Source organism: Malus domestica, chromosome 15, assembly GCF_042453785.1.
Source record: "Malus domestica chromosome 15, GDT2T_hap1".
Classification (NCBI taxonomy): domain Eukaryota; kingdom Viridiplantae; phylum Streptophyta; class Magnoliopsida; order Rosales; family Rosaceae; genus Malus; species Malus domestica.
In genome coordinates this window covers 53,316,880-53,331,798 of record NC_091675.1, presented here as the reverse complement: position 1 = coordinate 53,331,798, position 14,919 = coordinate 53,316,880, and the positions used below count along the sequence as shown (strand labels likewise).

Here is a 14,919-nt window from a genome sequence, read left to right as displayed (position 1 = left end):
AAGGAGCCTTTGAAGTAGCAGACATATTTCATAGAGCTTGGAGTGATTAGGTTACACCTGTATCTTACCTTGTATTTCCTTTGAACTTTCTTTTGAGAGATTTTGATTTTAGTGTGGATTTCTTAGGATAGATGGTCGGTTATATAGATACAAAAGAAAGGATTAGGTTGTAGATAATGCCACCTAATGATTCATTAAAAAACTTATCGAAATCTATCATCAAAGATCCTAAATAGATGACGACACGTGGAGCAACGAGATTGGTTAAAAATCTTATTGGAAATCTATCCTCAACAATTCTAAATAGGTAACGACACGTGGCGCGACGGAATTAGATAAAAATCTTATTGAAATCTATCCACAAAATTGTACTTTCGGATAATGACACATGGCGTGATGAGATCCGGTTAAAAATCATATCCGAAATTTAAAATAAAAAAATCATCTTTTATTATTTTATAAAAAAAAATACTAATATTTTAACACGAATTGCCTGATATATTCAGTTTATAGGTGGAAATGCAATAGGTAATTATTGTTAATCAAAAGTAGTAACTATTTACTTGTGGGGATTGAATTACCTATATGGTCATATGGTCATGGGAAGCTTTTACACACTGCAAATGCTGTAAGGAAAGAAGGTTGCGGCAAGGGAAGCCGTGGCTGGATATTTTTGAAACTTTTAATATTGTAGCGGGAATCCTTTTTTGGCCCCGGTTTTGGTTGCTTCCAAATTTTTTTACCATGTTTGGTCCTTGTCAAATAACATTGTCCCCCCAAATGTGATGGTAACACTGTTTTGGAGATTTACAATGAGGAGATTTATGATTTGTTGTCGAGCAATGGCGGCGGAGGATTCGGGTTTGGATGGCCAAAGAGCAATGGCTCCAATTCTAAGGTGATAATATTAACTGGGTCTCTCTTTTCTTTGTTGAATTCTTGCCGATCTATGGTTTTCTGTAAAAAAATTCTATGTTTAGAACTGTAAATTCGGATTTGGAAAATGGGTTTTCTGTGCAAATTTCGATATTTGGATTTGGTTGGTTGTTGGTTAAACTTAGGGGGGACTACCTTCAATTCTAAGGTGATTAGACTAACTGGGTCTCTCTTTTCTTATTGAGTTGTTGATGATTTATGCGTTTTCTGTCAAATTTAATTTTTGTTTAGAACTGTAAGTTTGGATTTGGAAATGGGTTTTATGCAAGTTTGAATTTTTAGATTTGGTTGTGTTTGCTCACTGTAAATTTGATTAAGTTGGTTGTGTTCACTTAAATTCAAGAAAACTAATTATAACTTACTTTGAAGACTGTCAATTTATAAGGATGAATTATTGTGAGCTCAGTGTAGATTTGGTTAAGCGGCATGTGTTGGCTAAAATCGGAGGAAATTGCTCCAGTTCTAAGGTGATTGTACATTAATGGGTTCTCTCTTTATTAATTCTTGATAATTTATGAGTTTTCTGTCTGTTGCAGAGAGAGATGGGGGAGAGCATGGGGTAGGGGCAAGGATTCTCCGGGAGGGAGATATGGGTTTAGGGAGAAAAAGTAAGGGAGGAGTATTGGGGTAGGCTGTGCCATTTGGGGGTAGGTTTAAGGGGAACGCGTTAGCCATTCTTAATCGAGGTGATGGGGACAACTCGAGGGGTTGAGGTGGCGTCGGGAAGGTGTGTCGTTTCTTTCTTCCCCTTCTAAATCTCATCTTCAGTTCACGTTGCTGATGCATAAACCCATCAGTTCCTCTGTAATTCGTTTAGGTTTTCATTATTCTTTTTCGATTTGTTTTGTCAAAATTGGAATGGAATTTCTTGGCTTGATTTTGTATTAGGCTGCGAGAGGGTTATGTTTTTAGGGTTTTCTCTCCGTCCCGCTCCCTCTCCCTCCCTGTTTCTCTTATTCAATCAGTCCGATTTAGTTTTGCAATTTAGGGTTCAGTGCATTTCAATCTTTTTTACTGGAATATACATACATATAAATGTCTAAATTTGTTCAATTTTTCTATACACAGGGCTGGGTTAATTTGATTCTTGACCTATGATTGGATATTATATTACAATTGTGGGTTCTGTTTTTGGGAAGGTAACATCATCCTAATATATTTTTTGAAGCAATTTACTTATTTGCATTTTTCAGTTTTATGTGTCCAAGAGTTTTCAAGTGCTAGTAAGGACCTCGAAAAGGTTAATCAGTAGTGCTTTAGTGGTACAAAATGTAAACATCACTTTGAGTGATTAATATAAACTCTGTACGTTTTCGTTTTGAGTGATTAATCTTAAATACGTGGAATATGTGGATATGTAACTCCAAATGTTCAATTTTATCAAATGAGTGTTGGTTGGTTGGCTATTTTAATCATGAAAAGCAATTTATTTTAGTTGAGCAAACATTTGGGTACGGGATTTCGATTTGTTCCGCGTGGATTTTTTCTATGGTTTTGTTCTTCGTTTCTTTGGAAACTGATATTTGGTTGTGTCGTGCTTTTGTGTACAGGTTTGGAAGCTGCGTATGTTAAAGGTGAGTGTTTTTGTGTTCTCCCTTTGGGAGTTTTGCACAGGTAGATTTTTTATTTTTGTGTGTTGTAAGTCTTGATTGAGCACTATAAGATGTGATTGATAATAATTTTTTTATGAAATCCCAATTGAATCTAGAGTGACAAGGTTTGCACACTCACCCTGAATTTATATATGGAGAATAAAGTTTTATATTGGGAATCCATGATATGTTTTTCTTAATCTGTTGTTCTTGATAGGAAGAGCTTGGTGAATAATGGTTTCTTGTTTGTTTTCAGAATTGAGATATATGTGTATTCGTGTTTTTGTTTACGTTTTCTACCTTTTAAGAGATTTTGAGGTTTTGATCCTGTTGTTTTTATGTTTTTTTGCTTTGCTGTTTTCGGCTCAGTTGTTTGTGTTTATTTTGCATTTATCAAAATTAAACTAGGGGAAATTGGTCTTTGTGTTCTCCAAAATCTTTAGAGATTACATTTGGCTTTATTTTTCATTTGATCTGTGTAGCAATTCTTTGCGTTACTTTTTGTGGATGTTATATGCTTGAATGGTGTTTAACTAATAGGCAATTTACTTTGAGGTAGAATGAGAGAAAAGTGAAGTATATGAATCAGCTACAAAGCAAGGTGTGCCTATTTCAAACCCAGGCAAGTGCCCTTTGAGGATACGTCGCATTATTAGAGGTATAAAAGATGTTATTGATTGTTTTTCTTTGTTTGTTAATTGGATTCAAATCGTCGTTAATGATATTCAATTGATGGAGAATGTCATCTAATTACCATTGAAATTTGATTGTTTTTCTTTGTTTGTTAATTGGAATCAAATCGTGGTTAATGATATTCAATTGATGTAGAATGTGATCTGATTCCCGTTGTGGATTGTCATTCATGTTTTATGGTTCTCCATCAGATGTTTTTGTGTCAACTCTACAGTCTAGACTCTAAACACAATGGTACCTCAATACAGTAAGCTTGGGTATTAAATATAATTGTCAGAAGATGTTGTATTGGAAGAGTTCTTTGTCATTGTAATTTCTTTCGTTTAATATAAAGTTTTAAATCTTGGGAGCAGCCTCTCCATAAATGGGGGTAAGACTAGCCGACATTCACCTCTCCCAGACCCTGCGTAAAGTGGGAGCCTTGTGCACTGGGTACGACCTTTATTTTTTTTTAATATAAAGTTTTAAATCTATAGCCTTCAAATTCTGAGATAAATGGAAAATGAATTTAAGGGCAGCAGTAGACTATTCAGTGCATTTGATACAAATATTATATGCATTGATTATGTTGTAGGATCCAAGATAACTGCAGAACTACAACCATACTATGGTCGCATCTTTCTAACTTATGTCATTTTCTGTAGCTTTCTTTCTTGCTTTTGGATTTTGGACTTAATGTGCGTGAAGTACATGTCCTCTCGACAACTGATGGCTACTCTTTAGATGTATTTGTGGTTGATGGATGGTCTGTTGAGGTAGTTTTCTTTTACTATATAATGTCGGTGTATGTTTGGTTTTTAAAGGGAGTTAAACGTTAGTGATTTATGGGTTAAAATATTCATTTGTTGGTCATTCATGTTTTATGCTGCAAGTTTACAACTTCATACCAATCTGACGTCATGTTTTCCCATTACAACTTCATACCGAAACGATTATGTGACCAAAAATTGAAACGATTTTGTGTATAAAATAAAGATCTACCTATTTTTCCTCAAACATCAGAACCGTCTTCGGCAACTGCTCCTGTCGTCTCCATTTGCTACTGCTGCATCGCATCTTATGCATCTACTGGTAACTGGGTTTCGGATTCCATGCTTGAAGCTTTCTTGTTCTTTTTGTTAGAGTCCTCTGCTTTACTGATTACAGTCCCCTTTTGCTTTTCTCAATCCAAACGAAAAGCTTCTTTTGCTTTTCTGTTTTTGCATATTATAATAATATTATTGTTAGTGGTCTAGAATATTTTAGATTATAATATAATTATATATGTTTTTATGTTGCTCTGTTGATCTCATAAATTTGAATTGTAACTTTTTATGCGACTACTTTGAATTGATTCTTACGATTTATATGTTGATAATTTAGGAAAATAAATCATTCTGATAATAATGCGAATGTTAATGTTAATCTAGTTGAGAATGTTGAAAATGATCATGGTACACTGTAGAAGTATGTCAAAAAGCTTGAAAGAGTGGAAAATGAAAGAGGAGATATTGTGTTTCAATGCAACTATTGTCAAAAGATTTTCAGAGGATCCTACTCTAGGGTCAAGTTTCATTTGTTAAAAATGTTTGGAAATGGGATCATCTCTTGCAATAAGGTTACTGATGAAGTTTTTGCAGAAATGAAAAAGCTAGTTCGAGAATGAGGGACTCTTTCCTTTTATTTTTTAAGTCGTTTGGATGTTCTTTTTAGTTTTTCAAGTTTGAAGACTAATTTAGTTGTTTAGTGGATTATCTTTTTAAATGTTTGAAGTTTATCGAAATAAATTTGAACTTGAATAGTATATTTGAATGCTTATTTTATAATATTTAGATATATTTATTTATTTATATTATTTTTAATTGCCGTATCCTTGCCGTATCGTGTCTTCATTTTTAGAAATTTGACGTATCCCCGTGTCGTGTCGTATCGTATCCCCGTATCCGGGTCCGTGTCCGTGCATCATAGGTGTAAGATATTGGCCATCATTTTTGCAGATAGCGTTATGTTGCCATTCCTAAGATACCTGTACATATATCTTTCTATATCGGGCCCACACTTGGGGTATCTTTACAGTTCAAACTCTTTATTCAGCTCCGGGCTGTGGCTCTTGAAGAAGCTCAAGAACACACACTGCATTCATCAGCTTACCTTCACCAATGATCCAGATCTTCAAAATACGTTCTTTTACAAGCTGGGTAAAGTACTGAATTCCTGTATTTAAGGCACTTAGCTTAGCCATCAGGTGTTAAGCTTCCTTGAATCTCGGATGGTTCCTCAGGGAGGGCAGATTTGTGGGTTTTTGGTTTTTAGGGTTTCACGATTGGTTTGCTCCTGGAGGTTGTTAAGCTTCCTTGAAAATCTGCATCTTTGCATTTCTTATGTGCTTTGTGTTTGTGGTTCTATATGGTTTGATGACCTTTTCCTCAATTTTTAAAAAAATATTTTTCTATTTAATTTGAACTGTTAAGATGTTTTACATTGTGGATTCACTTATAGACGCTGCACTCTCATTGTTTAGGTGTATAACGAGTCGATTCGTAGGCATTAATGTATGGCGGAGAAAGCATGGAAGAGAGATTTGGGATTAGGGATAGGGAAACAGAGGAAAAGAATATGATAGAGGAATGGGTTCAGTTCATTTTCACTATTTTTTAACTGATTTGGGATTTTGTTTGGGTTTGAGGCCATCATTGGCATTCAGGTGTTTATTGTCAGACCGTATGTGTTTTTTGCTAACTTTTATTGGTAATTTTTTATGTTGTTCTTGCGATTTTGTGTGGTAGGGTTTCTAAATTTTATCGTTGATCATTTGGTTTTTTGTTTGTGTTGGTTTGTTTGCTTTGCAGGTTGTGTTTGTGCTGGGACAACATTTTCCACCTTCTATTTGCACTGGGATGACTGCATTTTAAAATTGTTGAGGGTTAGATTTACATATGGAAACATTCCATTTTTTTCCAAATATTTGCATTTAGTTATCTTTAATTTTAAAATTTAAAAATTAAATCGTTATTTGAGTAAAATGTTTTCCATTGCTCTCAAACCTAGACCAATAGCGGAGCTAGGAATTTTTTACCGGGTGGGCTAGTTTAAAATTTTAAATCTTTTTAAATAAAGAAACTTGATAGCCTATTTCTCATAGTATCAGCTAGCTTAAAAAAATTCACAAGGTGAGCAAAAAACGTGTTAAAATTAAACAAATTCAAATTTGTACATGTACAAGAAGCGATGGGAAAAATAATGTAAGAAAAAGAGATGGTTTACAAACTGTATTATATAATTTTATATAGTTAAATTAACCTAGAAAATTCGAATTAACGACTAAATATTTGGTGGGCTTCAATCAAAATTACATGTAAAATTTTATTTTTCACCACAAGCTACCTGTAGCCCAGGGCAGCCCTTAACTTGGCTCCGCCATTGCCCTAGACTCCAGTCGAACTCACTTCCTTCAAGGCCACTTCAGCTCTTCGACTCGCTGCCCAGAAGATCAAGTTCTCAAGGTTTGATGTTTCATCAATTTCTTCCCCCTCAACGATTATTTTGGTCTTTCTTGTGTATTGATTTTTTTATTTTTGTTCACTTGGTGCGATGGCAAGTGCCTTCGCCCATGAGCGGTAGGTCTCGGGTTCGAGACTTGGGAGCAGCCTCTCCATAAACGGGGGTAAGGCTAGCCGACATTCACCTCTCCCAGACCCTGCATAAAGCGGGAGCCTTGTGCACTGGGTACGACCTTTTTTTGTTCATTTTATTGACGAAGAGAACAACGACTTTTGTAATATTTGTAGTCATTTACGCACAGATTCATAAAGCGGTGTTAACGAGCATTAGGCGAGGACTCATTATTTCCCTCTTGCTTTGCTGTACTGGTCGTGCTATATTGATGGAACTGCGACAGTGCTCTTCAGCTGCTTTGTTCTTCAATCATAATATGTTGCTTTTAATTTTTGGGGCAAAGCTTAAAGGAGATTGTGAAATACTGCACTGAGGTCCTCCCCCAACAAAGCCGTCAATGGCCTCCTCGCCCAAGGTCCTACGCCTATTTCTCTCTCCTCACTTTGTCTCTTTAAAATTTCAGATTTATTTCTCTAAATTTTTTAACTTGAAGTTTTTGGTTTTTTCTATTTTGGTTCTGGGTACTTTGTCTCTCTCACTCTGCAAATTTAAGCAGCAAAGCACACATCTTTGTGTTCTTCACTTCAGACAGTTCCGTATTACAGGTACATCCACTTTCTATCTATCTTTTTTTTTTCTTCTGTAAAGTGATTAGAGTTGTTTCGGTTATAATTGTGTTAAAATTTTAGTTAGGATTGAAATTATTGATTGTCCAGTTTTTGCTATGTGGAATTGGACGTGGGTTTTGTGTTAAAAGTCAAGAATTTGTGTGCAATAATAGGGATTGAGTTTCAAAGTTGTGTGCTTTGTGCATCAATTGGTGAATTAATTTGATTGGTTCTGTTTTTTGAGATTGAAATTTGAAACAAAATATTCATGCTTTTGTGGCGTAAGTAGGTGAATGAATTTGATTGGTTTTGTGTGGCTTCGCTGTTAAAGAAAAGCCAAAACAAAACGAAACAAAAAAGAAAATTAACAAGAGTGATCGAGCAATGATGAATAACCTTAACAGCGTCGGTGACCCTGAGTAGCATGAACTAGAATTATAGGTATTGACCTTTCCTTTTTGTGTTGAATTTTTTTTTTACTGATTTAGGGTCAGATTTGAATTGGCGAATTGCTGCGGTTATAGGAGAGCTTGATCATGGTGATGCAGGTACAAGAAAAATTGAGATGTTAATTTGATTTTATGTTTACTTTGGAGTTTTGGATACTGATCATGAATTTTGGTGGAAGGTATGAGATTTCTTTAATTTTTTGCTTGGTTTATGATTTTATTACTGGATTGGACTAGCTGGGGGCTATGGGTCTCTTCGAATTTGGATATTCAAGGGTTTCTGACGAGTTTTCTGTTTGTGGTTTTTGTTTTTAGGGCTCGGATTTTGAGTGTGGCTGTAGTTTTTTGGGGCTTTTGTGTGTAGGCTTCCAAGCTTTTTGTGCTTGGGCTATATAATTTCAGATTTTCCCTTTGACTTTTATTTTTGAAGAAAAATTTAATTTTGTGTGCTCTGAAGGTTGAATACGTAGGGATCTATCTGTTTTTATATTTTTGTGCATTTTGAGAATAACGTTTCCTGTATTTTACGGTTTTGTATCATATTTTATGAGTTTGCGCTCTTTCTTTATCGTTGCAATAGATTTTGCATTCCTTGGTGGGAAGTCAATGGAAACCCTACTGCTTGGATTTGGCTCTCCATTCACATTGAACACAATCTATTAAGCATAACAAGATGCCCATTCCTTTCTTCAGTTGGAAGAAAATGCAAACCCTATCAAAGTCTGTAACTGCAAGCAAACATGAGGAGACACAAATTGGGCAGAAGAAACCAAAAACAAAATTACGAGAAAAGCCAATGTGGCAGCAAGCAGTCTGGCAATTCTCCAAGAAATATGACAACTACCAATACATACGACAACGTCGTCCTTCTCAGATCTCCCCCACGAACTCCTTTCCGTTTGGATCATCTCAATTTTCTAACCTATTATTACACTCATTCCTCTGTCCTTTTCCTGTTTAGTTGATATAGAATGAGTTTTTGTTTGTTTTAGAGAATTTTTGTTTTCTTACCTATAGAAAGAAATTGAGGATGTATATTTTTGTGTTAGTTGGAAGGGTGGAGGCAGTAGTTTTTGAAAAAAGGTTGTTTTTTCCATTTTTTATTTCTGTGTTCATGGTTGTTTCAATGGATCTTCGTCTAATATAAACAGAGCTAAATTGAATGCCTATTTTTCTGCATTGTATTTTCCTTTTTAAATTCATTCCTTTTTCTTGATGAATGTAATTTGGTTTTGCAGTTCAAACTTTTCCAGCAAGAAGATTTAAGCTTCGAATTGGATTGAGGTATAAATGTTTCCACTTATTTAGTGTGCTCAATGGATTATTGCTTTGAATGCATTGTGGTTTGGAACATGATTTAGTACGTTTTTGATTGACAGTGAGAGATTGAGAGATTTATGTTTTGGGATCAGACAGAATCCCTTTAACCACAAAGACTATTTTTGGGGAGTTTTTTTTAGTGAGACAACGATGTTATTAAAATGCAGTTGGTAATTCTTTTTTGTAATTGATCAAATCCAAATGTGGTTAAGTTTAAGAAGGTTTTCAACATACCTTATACTCTTCATACCATTTGTTGCCTCTTCATTTTTTACCCTTTTATGTCTCTGCAAGTCTGCTTCTCTTATTTTGTGTGTGTGTAGAGAGAGAGGGAATGGCTTACATTCGGAGTGATCAAGAGGTGAGTGATTTTATTCAACTACAATGATTTCATGTCTTTTATTCATTTTTGTGTGTTGATTAGCATTTGTTTTCTATAATTTGGAGTGTGAACCATGAGTTACTTTACAGTAGTCTGTCTCATTGAGTTGGAGTTTCTTCCTTTTGCACACGAGGCAATTCCACGAGGTTATTCTGAGCAGACGGTACTCAAGGAGGGCATGTTTGAGGACCTGAGCTTGTCCAACAAGCAGCTCCGGTTTGTTTTGATATTTTTAATGGTATGCTTGCTCTTGAATTGGCGAGAGATGGTCCGGCAGCTGCTCAATCAGCTCAAAGTCTTGGTTGATGAGTGCAAGAGGACCTTCCAGGTTTATGATTTTCCATTGTTTTGTTATTAGGGTGCTTTGATTTGTTAGAAAACATAAGTTTAGTGTTCACATTCTTGCTCTATGTGTTTTTAATCTTTTCTAACTGACTACTATGTTCATTATCCTGTTAGTTAACTATGTATTTTTGTGCAGCCATGGGTAATGAAAAGGGAAACAGTTATTGGGAAAAAGAATTGCCATCAAATTTTGACAGAAGTGGGACTGAAAAATTTATTCGTGACAAGTAAGTTGTTTTCTAAAATTAATTATGAGCTTTATGTGGAACATGGAGAATGTTCAGTTATTATTTCCTTCTGCTCTTTTAACTTTCTTGGGAACTGTCAGTTATGAGCGTTATGTGTCTCTCTGTTCATTCATGATTGTGTTGAATTTATTCAAATTAAGTGTATTATTCATGCAGTTACACCTGAAACGGTTCCCGCCGCAACGCGTGAGCTTATTATCTAGTATAGTCGATAATGGTTATTTAACTCTTCATATTGCTCTCTCACATTAAAAACCGATGAGCTTTATTCTCCACATTATGTTCGTGCAAGTGGAATCCTTGCCGGACAACAACACTCAAGTTGGTGGGCTAGTTTTTCCACTCAAATTGGCCAACGGGACTCTACTATTTCAGTTACTCATCTGTCCTTATATATGAGTACATAAACTGAGTATCCGATGAGTTCCTATACTTTAGAGACTCATTTCTGATCAATTGGAGATTTAATTTGTCTTTATATTTGTTTTATACCGGTTTTATACAGTAGTTGTCCCTATTAGGGACAGCACTGGAGACGCTTTTAGCACCTTCATGTCTTCCGTTTTTGCTGTAAAACATGTCATGCTCTGAACAACTTATCATGCATGCAGTGGAGGGTTGATAACCTGTTAGGTGTGGCCCTTCGGGGAAGTGGTGTTGAAATAATTATAGTATTTTCAGCAGGTTTTAATTTGGGCCCGAACCTAATTTCAAAGAAAACTATACCCAATTTTTAGTAGATTATTCGAAGTTATTTTATTAAATTGGATCTGCATGCACGTTATGGCTACGTCACATTCTGAGCGACGGAAAACACGTCTTGATTTTAGTGTTCAACTTGACATCAGGTTAAGATGTGTCAATTTCATAAAAGAAGAAAACAGTGGCTCAAGCAACATATATGCTTGAGGAAATTGCATATCTACGAGAGAGATCATAATTAAACTCATCTAACTTAAGATTATATATATATATATATATATATATATATATATATATATAACTTCACGATCCGTATTAGGAATGTCATATTTATAAAGCAAATCTTACAATTTTATACAACCAAAGAAAAAAAACCAAGGAAAAGACAAAATAAATTGGCACAAAGAAGCATACAACAATGTAACATTCTAATTGGATAATAAAAGAGTAAAAACAAACCACACAAACTTGATCTATCAACACAAAATAGTTAATAACGTTCAACGATTGCAGCATAAAACTTCTTCACAATGCGATTTTGGAACTGAGAAAATGCATTGCTCCATGGCACATTAGACAGTAATGAACCAAGAACAATCCAAAACCCGAATGCAAAACCAAGCCCCAAACTCATATAGAAACCACCGTCTTCAAGAAAATGACCTTCTCTCTGCTTCTCATCACCTACTGGTGGCATGGCCTCATTTTTAATGCAACGCTCTTCCAATGGTGGTCCGCAAAGTTTATTGCCAACATAACTGGACAAATCAAAGCTTTGAAGCTGAGTGCTTTTTGGAATCTGCCCAATCAGATTGTTATAGGACAAATTTAGATGATTGAGAAATGTTAAATTCGAGATGCTTGGAGAAATTTCGCCAGAAAGTTGGTTCACAGACAAATCAAGCGACTCTAACGCTCCCATATCACCAATTTTGGAAGGGATTCTTCCGGTCAGAAGATTATCAGATAAATTCAATGTTTGTAGACTAGTGAGGTTGGTCAACTCTTCAGGGATTTCTCCAAATAACATGTTCCTTGAAAGGTCCAAGCTAGTTACCAAACGAAGCACTGTGTTATATTTCACTTCTCTGCCTTTGGCCACAAAAACTGCATTCTCTATGTAGGAGAATTGAAAAGAAGAACTATAAAACTCATAAACCGAGAATTCAGTACCGGAAGCTCCTTTGCTTGTAAATTTATTGGCCATGGATGACAAATTTTGGAAACATCTAGGTATCGTTCCCGAGAGATTGTTATGTGCAAGGTCCAAGATTTGGAGCGTTCTGAGACTACAAAGTTCATCAGGAATGGTGCCTTGGAACTTATTTGAACGAAGAATAAGAACCACCAAGCTTTGGCCAAACCATATTGGAATGCTTCCAACAAACTTGTTTCCACCAAGGTCAAGAAGTAACAACTGCTCGCAGTTTTGGAGGGACACGGGTAAATCTCCAGATAGGTTGTTATTGCGCAAGTGCAACGACTGAAGGAGAAGTAAGTCTCCAATAGAGCTTGGAATTTTCCCTGTCAAATTGTTGTCTTCTAAATTCACTACTGTCAAGTTTGGCCAGTGTAACCAACAATCAGGAATTTCTCCAGTGAGGTGATTGTTGTCAAGAAGAAGAACTCGAAGGTATTTAGGTACATCACTCGTATCACAAAAAAAGTGAGAGAGACTTCCTGAAAATGATGAATTGGAAAGATCTAGTACAAACACTGCCGAAGACACAAGAGGCAATGAACCGTTGAATTGGTTAGATCCTAAAAAAATGTCAACTGTTTGCAAATAAAAATCCAGTTTTTGCCAATGGGTAGAAGCTATATTTGGAACCTCCCCGGACAATTGATTACGCGAGAGATCCACAAAGATACTTGCATATCCCATTTCTTGGCTTTCAACAGAAGAAATGTTCCACAACCAAGCCGGAATGGTACCTGAAATTCCTGTACTGGACATATTAAGAGCGAGCAAATGTTTTTGACTCTGAAGCCATGCAGGCAACTGTGATGGGTCCAGGCGCCAAGAACTTAAACTCAACAGAGAAAGTTGAAAAGGAGGAACCCAGTCCGGGCTAGTTTTAAGAGTCAAGGAGTTCTCATTTGCATAAAAGGTATCCAATCTTGTAAGATTAGTAAAATGAGCTTCAGAGACAACGCCCTCGAATAAATTGTTAGAAATGATCAACTCCTCTAAGCGTGATAGATTTCCTAAAGACACTGGAATGAGACCTGATATTGAATTATTTGAAAGATCAAGGCGGTGTAAATTTTTAAAAATTCCCAACTGATCAGATAAATGACCTGAAAAATTATTATCTGAAAGCTGTAAAGAATATATTTGACCAAAACTACAGCTAGACAAACTTTCAAAGATTTCTGATACCCTCCCTCGAAAATTGTTTGACGATAGATCAAAAGAAGTCAACTTACAAAGATTTCCCAATGAGTTTGGGATTTCCCCTTCAAGCTGATTAGAACCTAATTCAAGATCAACAAGGGCTGTCAAGTTTCCAAGGGAACTCGAAATTTCACCATGGAAAGCATTGGAAGAAAGATCAAGGGACTCAAGATGGTTCAAACTGTACAACCATGTAGGTATGGCAGAGTTGAGATAGTTACCGTGTAGATCAAGAACTTTAAGACTTGTCAAGTTCGGAATACCACTTGGTATGTGATAAAGTTCGCAGCTTGACAAATGCAACTCGACCAGGAGAGAAGGGAGTGTGTTTACTTGTAACCAATGAGATGCCCTGGTAAGATCTATATTACTCATGCCAAGATGTTTCAACAGAGAAAGACCAGAGAGCCATTTGAGATTCTCGACCTTCCAACCATAGTTATAAGAAAGGTCCAGATAACGCAGGCTCGAGAGATTTCCCAACTGATGAGTAATGGTTCCGCTGAATTGGTTCAAGGACAGATCAAGAACTTTAAGACTTGTCAAGTTCGCAATACCACTTGGTATGTGATAAAGTTCGCATCTTGACAAATGCAACTCGACCAGGAGAGAAGGGAGTGTGTTTACTTGAGGTATGGTAGAGTTGAATTGGTTCCAGGATAGATCAAGAACTTTAAGACTTGTCAAGTTCGCAATACCACTTGGCATGTGATAAAGTTCGCAGAAGGACAAATGCAACTCGACCAGGAGAGAAGGGAGTGTGTTTACTTGAGGTATGGTAGAGTTGAAATAGTTGGAGGATAGATCAAGAACTTTAAGACTTGTCAAGTTCGCAATACCACTTGGTATGTGAGAAAGTTCGCAGCCTGACAAATGCAACTCGACCAGGAGAGAAGGGAGTGTGTTTACTTGTAACCAATGAGATGCCCCGGTAAGATCTACCCAACTCATGCCAAGATGTTTCAACTGAGAAAGACCAGAGAGCCATTTGAGATTCTCGACCTTCGAACCATAGTTCCCAGAAAGGTCCAGATAACGCAGGCTCGAGAGATTTCCCAACTGATGAGGAACGGTTCCGTCGAACCTTGCATCTGAGAGATTAAGATATCTTAAACCTTTAAGAGAACCAAGAAAGCTAGGAAACTGTCGTCCTCCAAAATCATTGTAGCTCAAGTCCAAGTAGGTGAGATGCTTTAAATTGAGTAGAGAAGGATTTACCTTACCACCCAGCCTATGGTACTCACCAGCCACTTCATCATAATAAGCAGCAAGGTGGAGCTCACGGACATGACCGGTTAAATTGTCGCAGGCAACACCGGTCCAGGTGCAACAATCGCCTTCAGCAACCCAAGAGGAAAGCAGATTTGAAGAATCATTGAGATCTTTCTTGAACATAAGAAGTGTTTGTCTCTCATTTTCTGGGCAAGGCACATTCAGGTTTCCATTGCATAAGCTAAGTGTAAAAGACGCAATGGATAGAAGAAAGGTGAGTAGTGGAACAAGTCTCATGACTCTAGCCATATAGATATCAAGTAGGTGATTGGTGTGAGGAATGAGTAATTTAGAGTGCTATTTATACACACATTAGTAAAGATAATTACCACAAATTACTTTTCTACATCTCCAGACCTACATAGACGGTAGTGAGTCAA

The 14,919-nt window shown here is 36.4% G+C and overlaps 2 protein-coding genes across 51 annotated transcripts; one reads left to right on the top strand and one right to left on the bottom strand.

Moving 5' to 3' along the window:
- Positions 1 to 557: 557 nt before the first annotated feature.
- Positions 558 to 10,858, top strand: LOC103432315 (uncharacterized). 50 transcript variants are annotated; one of them, XM_070814394.1, is made up of 17 exons: positions 630 to 898; positions 1,306 to 1,403; positions 2,005 to 2,075; positions 2,487 to 2,510; positions 3,088 to 3,186; positions 3,866 to 3,976; positions 5,198 to 5,540; positions 6,050 to 6,123; positions 6,630 to 6,703; positions 7,003 to 7,230; positions 7,372 to 7,420; positions 7,912 to 7,971; positions 9,111 to 9,156; positions 9,518 to 9,553; positions 9,687 to 9,902; positions 10,056 to 10,146; positions 10,324 to 10,858. In XM_070814394.1, the coding sequence occupies exons 10-15, from the start codon at positions 7,213 to 7,215 to the stop codon at positions 9,766 to 9,768; spliced, it is 291 nt and encodes a 96-aa protein (XP_070670495.1). In that variant the 5' UTR covers positions 630 to 898; positions 1,306 to 1,403; positions 2,005 to 2,075; positions 2,487 to 2,510; positions 3,088 to 3,186; positions 3,866 to 3,976; positions 5,198 to 5,540; positions 6,050 to 6,123; positions 6,630 to 6,703; positions 7,003 to 7,212; the 3' UTR covers positions 9,769 to 9,902; positions 10,056 to 10,146; positions 10,324 to 10,858. The 50 variants fall into 50 exon arrangements, 27 of the variants coding, with proteins under 27 accessions (XP_070670490.1, XP_070670481.1, XP_070670493.1 ...); XM_070814395.1 differs by having other exon boundaries at positions 6,989 to 7,230; XM_070814400.1 differs by having other exon boundaries at positions 9,708 to 9,902; positions 10,324 to 10,645.
- Positions 10,859 to 11,182: 324 nt separating this feature from the next.
- On the bottom strand, positions 11,183 to 14,866 carry LOC139187414 (receptor-like protein EIX2). The gene has a single exon (XM_070814357.1). The coding sequence runs from the start codon at positions 14,786 to 14,788 to the stop codon at positions 11,360 to 11,362; it is 3,429 nt and encodes a 1,142-aa protein (XP_070670458.1). The 5' UTR covers positions 14,789 to 14,866; the 3' UTR covers positions 11,183 to 11,359.
- Between the last annotated feature and the right edge of the window lie 53 nt (positions 14,867 to 14,919).

What these genes read in the sequence shown, in the direction of transcription:
- LOC103432315 (XM_029093917.2), top strand. Translation starts at nt 9,648, where the DNA reads ATGAGTTACTTTACAGTAGTCTGTCTCATTGAGTTGGAGTTTCTTCCT. An exon ending in AGTGCAAGAGGACCTTCCAG is followed by an intron (nt 9,903 to 10,055) that starts GTTTATGATTTT and finishes ATTTTTGTGCAG; the next exon opens with CCATGGGTAATGAAAAGGGA. An exon ending in GAAAAATTTATTCGTGACAA is followed by an intron (nt 10,147 to 10,323) that starts GTAAGTTGTTTT and finishes TTATTCATGCAG; the next exon opens with TTACACCTGAAACGGTTCCC.
- LOC139187414 (XM_070814357.1), bottom strand. Translation starts at nt 14,788, where the DNA reads ATGGCTAGAGTCATGAGACTTGTTCCACTACTCACCTTTCTTCTATCC.